We start from the raw sequence: 13690 nt of genomic DNA, 5'->3' as shown, positions 1-13690 counted from the left end.
TCTCTACCTTCTTCATAGGCGCGCACTTAGACACTGTTCGGATGTCAGCTACCCTTACAGAAGAACAAGAGTTTCAGACATTCAGACTGTCAGTCATCATTCATTCTGGCCAGAAAGAACAGGCCAGAATGGTTCTAAAAAATAGGGTCTCATGGCTGCGGCCATTACTCTTCTTCCCCTGGCTCCGATTCTACTTCAGTGGATGCTGTCAGTGGATGCTGTTCACTCACACAGTGGTCAACAACAGACGCACCACACATCACATGAAAGTACACAACACAAACATCTGGCTTTCATCGATGGCTTCACGCTCGTCCTGGCAGGTGCTTGGCCCAGCTGCTGCTCCCCCCCTCCCACTGTCCACACGGATGCCGGACTGATGCCTGGGGGGTGGGGGTCATTATCAGTGGGTGGGATTTGTTCATGGGGCGTGGCTACCATCATCCAGTATCACATAAATGTCCTGAGATGAGAGCAGTGCTTTTTTAGTCGTTGCCCCCTCAACGACTTTTTTCCCCGTAGTCAATTTGCGATCACACACAGACAACATGTCTAGTTTGGTATATATCAACAAACAGGGGCGGAACCAGTCCCCCCTTTGTGTCGAAGCTTAGACGACTTTGGCTGGGCAATCTCCTCTCATCGGTTTTTCTGTAGCACGCATATCCTGAAAACCAACATATTCAATTTCCTGCTCTGTTCACAGAAAGGAGCAGTATAAGTCATCTTCTTTTGTTTTAAGCTGTTCCCATTAGGGGTTGCCACAGTGCACCACCTGTTTCCATTTCTTCCTGTCCTCTGCATCTTTCTCTATCACACCAACCACCTACATGTCTTCTCTCACCACATCCATAAACCTTAACTTAGGCCTTCCTCTTTTCTTCTTACCTGGCAGCTTCATCCTTAGCATCCTTTTCCCAAGATACCGAGCATCCCTCCTCAGGACATGTCCAAACCAATGCAATCTCGCCTCTCTGGCTTTGTCTCCAAACCGTCCAACCTGGGCTGACCCTCTAGTATTCTTATTCCCAATCCTGTCCACCCTCATCACACCCAGTGCAAATCTTAACATCTTTAACTCTGCCACATCCAGCTCTGACTCCTGCCTTTTTGTCAATGCCAATGCCACTGTCTCTAACCCATATAACATAGCTGGTCTCACTACCCTCTTGTAGACCTTCCCTTTCACTCGTACTGGTACTTGTGTGTCACAAATCACTCCTGACACTCTTCTACACCCACTCCATCCTGCCTGTACTCTTCTTCACCTCTCTTCCACACTCGCCATTACTCTGAACTGTTGATCCCAAGTATTTAAACTCATCCACCTTCTCCAACTCTACTCCTTGAATCCTCACAATTCCTCTCTCCTCCCACTTATTCACACACATATAGTCTGTCTTAGTCCTGCTGACCTTCATTTCTCTTCTCTCTAGAGCATATCTCTACCTCTCCAGGGTCTCCTCAACCTGCTCCCTACTTTCACTACAGATCACAATGTCATCTGCAAACATCATAGTCCACGGGGACTCCTGTCTGATCTCGTCTGTCAACCTGTCCATCACCATTGCAAATAAGAAATGGCTCAGAGCTGATCCTTGATGTAATCCCACCTCCACCTTAAATGCATCTGTCACTCCCACCGCAGTCACACTACCCTCGTACATATCCTGTACCACTCTTACATACATCTCTGCCACTCCTGACTTCCTCATACAATACCACAACTCCTCTCTGGGCACCCTGTCATATGCTTTCTCTAAGTCCACAAAGACACAATACAACTCTTTCTGACCTTCACTGTACTTCTCCATCAACACTCTCAGAACAAACATCGCATCTGTTGTGCTCTTTCCTGGCATGAAACCATACTGCTGATCACTAATCATCACCTCCATTCTTAACTTAGCTTCCACTACTCTTTCCCATAACTTCATGCTGTGACTGATCAGTTTTATCCCTCTGTAGTTACTACAGCTGTGCACATCACCCTTATTCTTAAAAATCGGTACCAAAACACTTTTTCTCCATTCCTCAGGCATCCTCTCACTTTCCAAGATTTCATTAAACAATCTGGTTTAAAACTCCACTGCCATTTCTCCTTAACACCTCCATGCTTCCACAGGTATGTCATCTGGGCCAACAGCCTTTCCATTCTTCATCCTCTTCATAGATATCCTTACTTCCTCCTTGCTAATCCGTTGCACTTCCTGATTCACTATCCCCACATCATCCAACCTTCTCTCCCTCTCATTCTCTTCATCATCAACCCCTCAAAGTACTCTTTCCATCTTCTCAACACACTCTCCTCGCTTGTGAGTATGTTTCCCTCATTATCCTTTATCACCCTTACCTGCTGCACACCTTTCCCAGCTCAGTCCCTCTGTCTAGCCAATCAGTACAGGTCCTTTTCTCCCTCCTTAGTGTCCAACCTTTCATACAACTCTTCATATGCCTTATCCTTAGCCACCTCTCTCTTTGCCATGCACCTCATCTCCTTCTTCATCTCTCTGACAGTCCCACTTCTTCTTCACCAGCCTCTTTCTCTCTATACTGTCCTGTAATTCCTCATGCCACCACCATGTCTCCTTGTCGTCCTTCCTCTGTCCAGATGTGATACCAAGCACCTTTCTAGCCATTTCCCTTACTAGCTCTGCTGTAGTTACCCAGCTATTTGGTAACTCTTCACTCCCACCCAGTGCCTGTCTTAACTCTTCCCTGAACTCCACCTCACAATCAACCTTTTTCAGTTTCCACCATTTGATCCTTGGTGCTGCCCTAACACTCCTCTTCTTCTTGATCACCATCATCATCCTACAGACCACCATTCTATGCTGCCTAACTACACTTTCCCCTGTCACCACTTTACAGTCCCCAATCTCTTTCAAACTGGCCCCCCTGCATAGGATATAATCAACCTGTGTGAATCTTCCTCCACTCTTGTATGACACCCTATGCTCCTTCCTCTTGTTAAAATATGTATTCACCACAGCCATGTCCATCCTTTTCGCAAAATCCACTACCATCTGAGCTTCTGCATTCTTTTGCTTAACACCATACTTACCCATCACGTCCTTATCCCCTCTGTTCCCTTCACCAACATGCCCATTGAAATCTGCCCCAGTCACCACACACTCACCCTTGGGTACAGTCATCACCACTTCATCCAACTAACTCCAAAATTTTTCTTTCTCATCCATCACACACCCAAATTGTGGAGCATATGCACTATCAACATTCATCATTACACCATCATTTTCCAGCTTCATAAACATCACTCTATCCAACACTGTTTTCACCTCCAAAACACTCTTGCCATACTGTTCCTTCAGGATAACTCCTATCCCATTTCTCCTCCCATCCACACCATGATAGAACAATTTGAACCCGCCTCCGATACACCTAGCCTTACTCCCCTTCCAGCTGGTCTCTTGCACACACAATATATCAACCTTCCTTCTGTCCATCATATCAGCTAGCCTATACCAGTCATACTGCCAACATTCAAAGTTCCTACCCTCACTACCACACTCCTAACCTTTCTCCTCTCTTCCTGCCTTCGGGCATGCCTTCCCCCTCTTCTCCTTCAGCCAACAGTAGCCCAATTTCCGCCAGCACCCTGTTGGCTAACAGTACTAGTGGTGGTCGTTGTTAACCCGGGCCTCGACTGATCCGCTATGTAAATCTGTACTGTCATTCGCATATATCATTTGCAAACTTTTAAGCCAGATGCCCTTCCTGATGCAACCTTCCCCATTTATCCGGGCTTGGGACCGGCACAAAAAAATGCACTGGCTTTGTGCATCCCTAGTGACTGGGTTAGTATAAGTAAGGATACATTATCAGTTTTATACCTGTCTGTCCAGAGGTTAGATTGAAACCTTTTAAAAAGTTTACCGTCTGTTCACCTATTTTGCAATGGAAAGGAAGGAGTGTAAAATATCTGACTGATTCATTTCCAAATAGCTTTCCTAATATGTTTTTATTTTCTCTGTAAGTATGGGAGAGTATTGCATTCAGTGATCAAGGGTAGTCCAACAAGTGCATTTACAACTTCTGCACCTTTCATCTGTACATTTTCCATAGACAGTGTCTTTTCCACAGCCAATGTGGTCCTTGGTCTTTAAATTCCTCAGGTACTACAAGATAGCCATGGCCTCCTGAGTTAGGAGCTGCTTTGTTGGAGTAATGTTACACAGCATCCTAAGCTTTAAACCCAGAATCATTTAGAACCACCATCCATGAGTAACTCTGAACTGCTCATCACTCCTGTCCCCCAAGTTTTTCCTGTTGCAGGACCATCTCAGAGTCAAATAATTCCCTTATTCACTGTAGTAATAGTCTTTCAGGGCTGTAATCTTGCAAAAAGTGGATTTCCCACCATTGCATCCTCAAGAATTATTGGATCCTGATTCCTGTCTGCATGAAAGGCTCACTTTCAAAAAGAACTAGGCTACTAGAGAAAAGATGCAGGGCCTAGCAAAGCATGCTAATTGAGTCACTGATGTTGACATTGGTGGTGGGGGGGTCCCAGTTAGATTTCAGCTAAAGAAACAACATGCCACTGGTTTAGTGTCTAGTAGATGTCCTGACTAAAATAACTGTTGCAGTATTCCTGAAATATAGATTGTCACTACTGATGTGCGGCCAGGGTATCAAAAGCTTTACTTTCCTGAGGTTAAATGCCTGAACCATGACCTCAGCTTGTGTGTGTTGGGGTATATAGAGAGATGTATGATTGTGGATCCCCAGGCTGTCTTGTCGCCGGCCTGAACACAGGTTGTGCATCCATCGGACTGACTGCCGTTTGGTCATTGGTACCTTTGCATCGATCATTTATCCAGATAAGTGCCCCATTGGGAAACCTCCTTTTTAATTACACTATTTTGTTGAAAGTGGTTAAACGTGCGCTAGGAGGGGTAAGTGCGAGTGTGGTAGGCAGATTCCATACAAGGCCTTGCATACCAAGAGTCTGTTATGCTTAGGCCCAGAACAAGACCACAAATCCTGCTCAATCTGTCAATCATTTGTTCACAAAACCCTTAAGTTAAGGCTTTCCTCTCTCAATATCTTTCAAGAGACTCAGCATCTTAAACGTTCCCAGTCCAAGTTAGCCAATTCCGAATCCTTGGACATCTCTCTTCTGCTGAAGAAAAAGTTAGAGTCCCATACTGGATCAGTAGTCCAATGTTTCAAACTCAGCATACCTGCTGAGGTTCCAGAACCCTTGGTACACCAGGTTACTTCTCAGTTGCATGCTACTGAGACTCTTTCGGGTTCGACAGGGCTCCTGACACCTTGCAGACTGCCGATAGATCTGATGAACAGCAGCTCCTCATTTCCAAGAGACCTCATGGTATCCCTCCAATTTTTATTTGGGGAAGAGATCTTTTAATAGAAGTTAGACAGGGGCTCCAAACCTCTGCATCTCATCCAGGTGAAAGTGACACCTAAAAAGAAAAAGCAGAAGACTAGGCATGTAGCTTCTCCCTCAGCAGCTAGGTAGAAGGAGTGGATAGACTTCTCATAGAGGTTGTTTTAAAGTTATGTCTTTGAAACCTCTGTCCTTTAGGTCTCTACAACCACAGACTTCTCCTCAAAAATCTGCATTGGTTTCTTCTTCTTCTTAAGAAGAGCAAGACTACAATTCTGACCATTTTCTAGAGTATTCCTCTCAGCTGCATTCTGCAGAACAAATTTCTTCTGATGAAGAGGACTCCTGGTCTTCAGATTCCTTTAATGAGGAAGCTTCCTTTGGGGAGACTATCCAGTACATGATGAAACACAACCTCTTTGAAAATGGGTACCCCTTCCCCTTTTCCAGTCTCTCCTGTACTTGAGGTTTACAGGACACCTAGAGCTAACCAACTGATAAAGATAGTAGGGCAATGGATAGATGGGGAAAGAGGGTTTACACCTCTGCTACTCTTGCTTTTAGGGCAATGAACTACTAGAGTTAAATGACAAAGTACTTTATTTCTGTCCTGGTGGACCCTCCTACAGCAGAGTCAAAGCACCAACTGCACAGCCTACTATCCCAGGCCACTAAAATAGCCAGAAACAGCATCACCTGCCATTACGATGCTGTAGATGCTTCTTCAAGGGCAGCTGCCACTGGATCTGTTGTTTGCAGAGATGCATGGCTTTGCAGTCAGCCTATCCCCCTGGACTTCAAATCAAAACTTTTAGACTCTTCCTTGGACAAAGACTTGCATTTTATCCTCAGGCTGCCATTCTGTTCAAAACCTTCCAAGACCAATGTAAGACTATGAAAGACTGTAGACAGATTCCACACTCCTCAGTTTCTAGATACCATAGGAACTACCTATCTACATCTACTTTCTTCATTAGAAGGAATCCTAGGACAGCTCAGAAACAAATAAAAAACACTGGGAAAAGGTACTCTGACATTGGGATCCTCCAGTAGAGAGGACTTGCCTTGGAAACAAAAATCTGTGACTGCCACTTTACAACACGCCTTTCCCCTGCTCTCAGCCCCCTTTTCTCCTCTTTCCCAAAGACTGTCTCCTTGGCCAGGTGGGAAGCTATTACTACAGACAAGTGGGTCCTATCCATCATCAAGGATGGCTATGCCATGTTCTGGGAAAATATTCCCCCTCTGAAAGGCATGCCACATCATCCTCAAAACCAAATACACCTTCTGACTTCCCCTTCTTCAAGACCTCTTGAATCAGGGCACTATTGGACAAGTCCTAAAGGACTGCATAGAAGAAGGATTTTACTAGTGCCAAAGAAAGAAGGCAGTGGAGACCTGTCCTAGAACTGTATATCCTAAACACTTACTTGAAGGTGCCATCTTTCAAAATGCTCTCTTTGCACAGTTCTCCATTTCATCCTCTCCCAAACTTTCTTAGTGTCACTAGATCTGAAGGATGCCTACTTACACATAACCATTTGTGATTCTTGCAGATGATTACTATGTTTTTCTCTGGATCTTCACATTTTCAATTTACTTCTCTGGCTTTTGGTCTTTCCACAACTCCAGGAGTGTTCACAAAGTGTTTAGCTCCAGTAGTGGCTTTCTTTCACACTTGGGGAATCCAGACTTTCCTCTGTCTGGATGACCTATTGATCAAAGCTGTCTCTCCAGAAAGTCTTCTTCACCATCTACACTTCACCCTCTAACTCCTGACAGGTCTGAGTTTCACTATAAACTACAAAATATCCTGCATGGCTCCTACACAGGACCTGATTTTCCTAGGCTGCAGACCGGGCACAAAGTAAATGCATGACTTCCTCCCCAGAAGAAGCTTCAGTCTGTCCATTTTTTCCAAAATCTCTACTGTGCCACCTATTGCTCAGCAAGAGAGATGCTAAGAACTTTGGGGTTCATGGCAGCCACCATCCTTATGCCCACCCTGGCCAGACTTCAAATGAGGAAAATCCACTGATACCTGAAATTTGTGTGATCCCAGCACTGTCACCCCTTTGACACCTTGATTCCCATCTCCCCTTGTTGCAAAAAGACACTGCTTTGGTGGAAGGGACAGGTCATCCTCAATGCTGGACTGCTATTCACACCACCACCTCTTATTCAAACAGGTTCACAAAGATGTATTGGATGAGGCATGGGCGATGGGGTGGCATGGACAGGATCAGACTGAGTGAAGGACAAATGGTAGCCTCCATTTCTGAAGGAACATATCAATCTGAAGGAACTGAGGGCTGTTCTACAACTTCTTCAGACCATCTCCCACCTTTGGAAACCTGGGCCACTCCTAGTGTACACAGACAACACCACAGTCATGTGGTACATAAACAAGGAGGCTCTCACCAACTGTGCAGGTTAGCACAGTAGGCATTGAACTTTGCCACTCAGATAGACATCACACTCTCAGCCACATACATCCCTTATCAGGACAATGTGCCTGCAGACGCCTTAAGCTGCTCCCTGGAGGACCCCCATGAATGGATGGATGGTAAACAGGTTTTCCACGCTATCACCCTTCAGTGAGGCACACCTCAGACAGAGGTCTTTGCATTTTCAGCTAACCATCAGCTCCTCCAATTCTGTACCAGAGACCTTTTTCCCACACCCTGAAGGACAGAGGCCTTTTTCCTTGCAGTGGACAGGGAAATTTCTCTATGCTTTTCCTCCTCTGCCTCCTCTTCCAAAACACAAACGGAAACACCCAGACTCCTTATACTGGTACCCTTTTGGCCAAGGCAGCATTGGTTTCCCCTGCTGTTTCACCTGAGAAGGGAAAATTACAGGAAAATACCTCTACAACCAGACCCGATAACTCAACAAAAAGGATTGCGGCTCCGCCCAAATCCTCCATCTATCAATTTGACTCAATGGATGATAGGATTTTAATTCCACAAAGACACCTCTTCTCTGAAGAGATTGCTCAAGTCTTGCAAGAAGCCAGGAGACCCACTAGTAGGAAATCAATTACAGCTAAATGGAAAAGGTTTTCCTATTGGTGTTATAAGACCTTCTCTTATCACATGTTCCTGCTGTACTGCAGTATATGTGCAAAGTACTTCAATTAGCTTTGGTCTACCTCACTGTAAAAGCTCACCCGTCAGTTATCAATGTCTGCTTCCCTCTTAGCCCTCCACTTATGGTTAGGGAGGCGGTCAAACTTTTCTTCAGGGGACGTCTGCATCTTAACTCACCAAGGAAACCCATCTCTCCCCCTTGGGATCTTAAGTTTGATACAGAAAAGCTTACTCTGCCTCCATTTGAACCAGCAGCTTCCACTTCTCTAAATTTCTGCACTTGGAAAACTGTCCTCCTCTTGGCTCTCACCTTTACTAGGAGAGTTTGAGTTACAGGCTCTCATGGCTATTCCACCTTTTCTTATTTTCACGAGGACAAGGTAACTCTCTGGACTTGTTCATATTTTATGCCTAAAGCGGTGAATGAGCTGTCTCTCAATCAGGCTATTCACCTATCCACTTTCTTTCCCAATCCTCAGAACAGGAGGAAAAGGATCTTTACATTCTCTGGACATTCAAATGAAACTCAGATTTTACCTGGTCAAAGCTAAATCCTTCAGAAAGACTGACCAGCTGTTTGTGTCATAAGCCCTAAGCTAGGCCAGCTGGTCTCCAAACAAACTATTGCAGCTTAACTATCTATAGCTATCTCTTTCTGCTATTTGCTCTATTGTAACCCTTACTTTTCTGCCCTAAAGCACATTCCACTAGGGCAGTGACTTCCTCAAGGGCTATCTCAGAGGCTGCCAGTTGGTTCTCTCTACACACCTTTACCAAACACTACACAATTGATGCTTTTTCCAGGTCCAGGGCAGCCTTTGTTAGGTCATTTCCATCCAGACTGCTGGACAACTATTCTAATCAGTAGCCAGCCATCCATCCTTCCTCCTTCAGCTCTGGGAATAACCCATAATGTCAGGAATACTACAACAATGATTTCAGACAGGGCGTAGTACACACAGTTGTGTAAGCACTTACCATAACAGTCGATGTCTTACTGATCACTGTTGCAGTATTCCATCTCACCCTCCATCCCCTCTTGTCTGCCTCATTTCAGCTTTCTTTTTCTCATCCCCCCTTTGCTTTAATCTATAATCTGCTATGTAGGAACAGGGGAGTTTCCTTACCTATTCACTTTGCACCCCTCCTAACTGACCAGTCTGCCTCTCTCAGTAGTCTTCAGGCCACTGGCTTGGAGATGGTCTGAGGATCCACACTCATGCATCCATCTATATAACCAATCACATATGAACTGAGGTCATGTGTTGGACGTACGACCTCAGAAGATAAATCTTTAGTACTCTGGACAGACGTCAGTGATGACAACCCATAATGGTAAGTAGGACCTCTACTCTTATGGTAAGTTCTTGTACAACTGTACTTTCTAGTTCTAGTTATGATGAAGGATTTGTGTAAATGAACTTTGTGACTGCTTGCCTTACCACATGTGGCTAATTAATACCAGACACATTGTTCATGCCTGTGCACCTGTGTCTGCCATTGTAGAATGTTGCAGGTGACGTTGTGATGCTGGACAGTTAGAAGATACTGAGTTTTAGGATGCTGGTCTTACTTTCATGTGAGTTGACTCCTTAATTAAAGAAAAGAGAAAGCACCTTTACCTGGAATAAAAACAGGAATTTTAAATATTCTTCAGAGGTTGCAGTTTGCTCTGATTGCCTTTTACATTTAATTATGTAATTCATATGTATTTGCCTTTACTAAAAGATGTAGAATTCTTGTGTTGTATTATTCTAATTTTTTTACATCATTTGCATTTTTCCTTTAGTGTGATACTACTCTGAATGGTCTTCCATGTGATAGTACTGATAGGACCATCCAGATGGAGTTACAGACAGAGCCGTTTGATCAGAGAGGAGTAAATGGTGGCAGCTTTTTGGATATTCGACCACAAAGCGCTCTTACTGCAGAAAATAGGACATTCTACATTGGAGGAGAGGATGCAGATGAAGGCTTGGAGCATGAAACAGTAGTGAAAGATAAGGAACAGAGCATTGAGGGATCCACTGAAGAGAGAAGGCCTTTTAAATTACCTTTGTTCAACAGAAGTCAGAACTGTGAAAGAAGTCTCTCATGTCCTGTTCTTCCAAATGCCAATGCAAAGCAGAAATCTCCAGGCCTTGGTCACTCAGAGTCAGATTACAGGTCATATGGTAGTCTTGCTGGGAGTTATCGATATGGCACGCCAGGTGACTTGACTGTTTCACAACTTTCCACACCATCAGAGTATGAGGAAGACTTCCCAGGAAGAAGCACAGGTGGGATAAATATTAGTCATCGTATTCTTTATTATTTATCAGTTAACTCTTAAAACAAAATTGGGGATGGCACAGAAAAGACCAAACAGTTTCAGCAACTGTTTCATTTTTCCTTGTTGACAACTTTGGATTATTTTATTCTTCAGCTGTGGTAGTCAGGGATGTGGTCTGTTAAAATTTTTCAGAGAATAAATTAACACGTGTATCAATAGACAGTACTCAAATGGGTCTGTGGTGCTGAGCCTTCTCCTTCTTTAAGTGTCTTTTGACTATGTAAGTGAGCAACATGGTAAGTGTAGGAAAATGACCTGCATCATTGCCATTATGATTGTAGCCTAGTTGCATCAGCTTGCTTGGTGGCTATCTATTCAGTTTTCATCCAATAATGCAGTAACCAGCTGGCATACTATTTGCTCCATAGTGCTTTACTGGTGACATGAGATTTAAAACTGACCAGAACACCAGTGCTGGGACAACAGTTGGAGGAAGTGAGGTGGGGTAAACACCAGTCAGCTTCTTCATGGGGTGGTTGATTGTTGGTTGTAGACTACTGAGGAGACCAAATATACTGACCTACTGTATGCATCTTAGCTGATGGAGACAGCATTACAGTAGACATGCCTGACCACTGTCTGATTTCATTTCATGCTGAACAATTTATTTTGTAAAATAAAAAAATGTCGACAGTTGGTAGTGCTTATTATATGCAAACACAGCAAGTGGCTGTTTTTTCTGATTCTGTTAATTGCATTGATCGGTGTCACAGGAAGAGGCTGTAGCTCCAAGAAAATAACAGGAATCTGCCTTTACTAAAAATACAATATAGGTTCACAGGTGTGTACTAGGGTAATGGCCCTGGGGCCTTTAAAAGCCTAGCCCGTAGAAGTGGCCTGGCACTTTCTGGAAATTGTATAGCCTGATATGGTGCAGCATAAATGGCATATCCCTGACTTCTTGACATTCATAGATTGGCTGCAGACATTTTTAAGTATGTAATTGTTTTCAAATAATACATACTAGTACTCTGGATAGTGAGTTCATATTTTAGTTTTACTTGTTTCTTTCATTTTTTTTTCATGAGGTTCATGTGTATCCTTTCCAGGTATGTTGTGTGTGTTGATGTTTACTATAAGTTTTGCATGGCTGCTGTTTCTTCTGTGTTGGGATCTGTTGTGTCCTCCCTTCTCTTAGAATTTCCATGTGTTAAGTCATTGTGTGCTGGAGAGGACTCCTGTGCCTTTGGTACCAGTGATGTCATCCATGACAGGAGATTGTGAACCTTTCAAATAAGTGTTGCTCTTTCCCTACAGCTGTAGGCCAGTGGTTGGTGCTCTAGTTTATGTAGCCTGTCTGGGTTTATGAGTGCATTCAAAGACTTGTTAGTATAGTCGTCTTTTAAGAAACAAACAGTTGTAATTTCCCGGTTTCCAAGTATTTTATCCACTTGGAGATGCACCTCAAAGGTTATACTTCATGACTGGGAGTGCTTGAAAGTCCACTTGGGGAGCCTTGCTCCCAGTGTCCTAGAACTGAGATGTTTGGTCTCTGATGGGGGATGTGGCAGGTGTCAAGTATAATAAACTTTGTAATCCCATATCTCCTGTTTTAAGGGATACTTGGGGAGGGAAGTTGACCTTCCTTATGGAAGTATGTTAGGCCTCTTTCTGGAGTTGCTGTCTTCTGAACCTGTTACCACTTGGTGAGCTGTAGTCCCTGTGAGTTCTCCCACTGACATCTTTTTTGCCAATTTACACATTGCTATTGATTTTCTGGCTCCTTGGGAACTTTATTATTTCATGTCTCCACCCCCCCCCCTTGTGCCTGCCAGCTTTCAGCCCTTTCTAATTGACATTGAGACCATTCATCTCCCTATGCGACAGTAGCCAACCAGAAGAACTGTCATTCGGGCATCCATGAAAAGAGATTGGTCCCACATCCGTCACTGCTGTACAGTTCTCTTAACAGTGACCTGAGAGTCTGACTTCATCTAACCCCCCGACCTGTGCTAACCTCATTTAAAGACAGACCCTGATTGTCCCCCATTCAGGGAGCTAAGGTACTAACCCAAAATACTGTGCCTGCCCATTCACACTAGCGATGATGGAAAGATATTTCTTATTTTCAGTCCCCAGCCCCTTGCCTTGCAAAACTGACATACATGCTGCTGAACTAGTGTGCGCCAAATACTGGCCTGTAATGTGTGTGCTTCCATATGTACATTTAACTCTGATTTACTGCCATGGACTGCTTGGTGCACCCCTGTGTATTTCATGTCCCACCCTGTTGCTGTACACAGCCTCTTCCTACAGAAGTAACCACTACAACAGTGGACTGATCTGCAGCCCTCCTCCACAAAGTGGTTGACCAGATGGCAGCCTCTCACCCTCCCATCTCCTTTAACACCTGTAGTATCCAGATTACAACTAAATCCCAGGCCATCTGATTCATAGTAACAGCTTTATTCCTCCTTCATAAAACCTATAATGGCCCATTGGGTAACCGTTTGAAATGCTGAGACTTGTTAGTGCGAGTCTTGGAATAGCAAGTCTTAATGGCCAAAAATGCAGACTTGTATATAACAAGTCCAAGATTCCATTCTCTTGGAATATTCCTTTCCCTCTGAGGCTTGGCAGTCTCAGAACCAGTATATATAAGTGTCCCCCATAGTGGGAATGCAAGGGGAGCATGTCCCTGTCCCTCATGCAAAAACAATTTTAAAGAAGTTGTTTTTCTTTTGGCTTTTCCCAGTTAGGGGTCGCCACAACGGTCTGCTAATGATTGGCAGTCAATTTTTTATGGTGCTGAGGTGGCAGCCTGACACCCAACCTTCAATGAAGGCACGCCCATTCACGCATGTCTTTCGAACGCCACTTGACCGCGGGGAGGACTTGCAGACTCCACACAGAAGGAGCTCCAGCCGAGAATCGAAACGGGAGAACCTCTTG

At 44.2% G+C, this 13690-nt stretch overlaps 1 protein-coding gene across 4 annotated transcripts in view; it reads left to right on the top strand.

The window, feature by feature from the left end:
- Positions 1 to 13690, top strand: part of LOC122793047 (serine/threonine kinase 11 interacting protein) — a 1659807-nt gene that overhangs the window by 972260 nt on the left and 673857 nt on the right. For all 4 annotated transcript variants that reach the window (XM_044060719.1, XM_044060720.1, XM_044060718.1 and 1 more), the window contains exon 19: positions 10256 to 10745. In XM_044060719.1, coding sequence (XP_043916654.1) covers positions 10256 to 10745 — 490 coding nt within the window. The remainder of the gene's footprint in view (positions 1 to 10255; positions 10746 to 13690) is intronic.

Source organism: Protopterus annectens, chromosome 2.part0, assembly GCF_019279795.1.
Source record: "Protopterus annectens isolate FY-2018-M chromosome 2.part0, PAN1.0, whole genome shotgun sequence".
Classification (NCBI taxonomy): domain Eukaryota; kingdom Metazoa; phylum Chordata; order Ceratodontiformes; family Protopteridae; genus Protopterus; species Protopterus annectens.
This window is presented reverse-complemented; position numbering and strand designations above follow the sequence as displayed.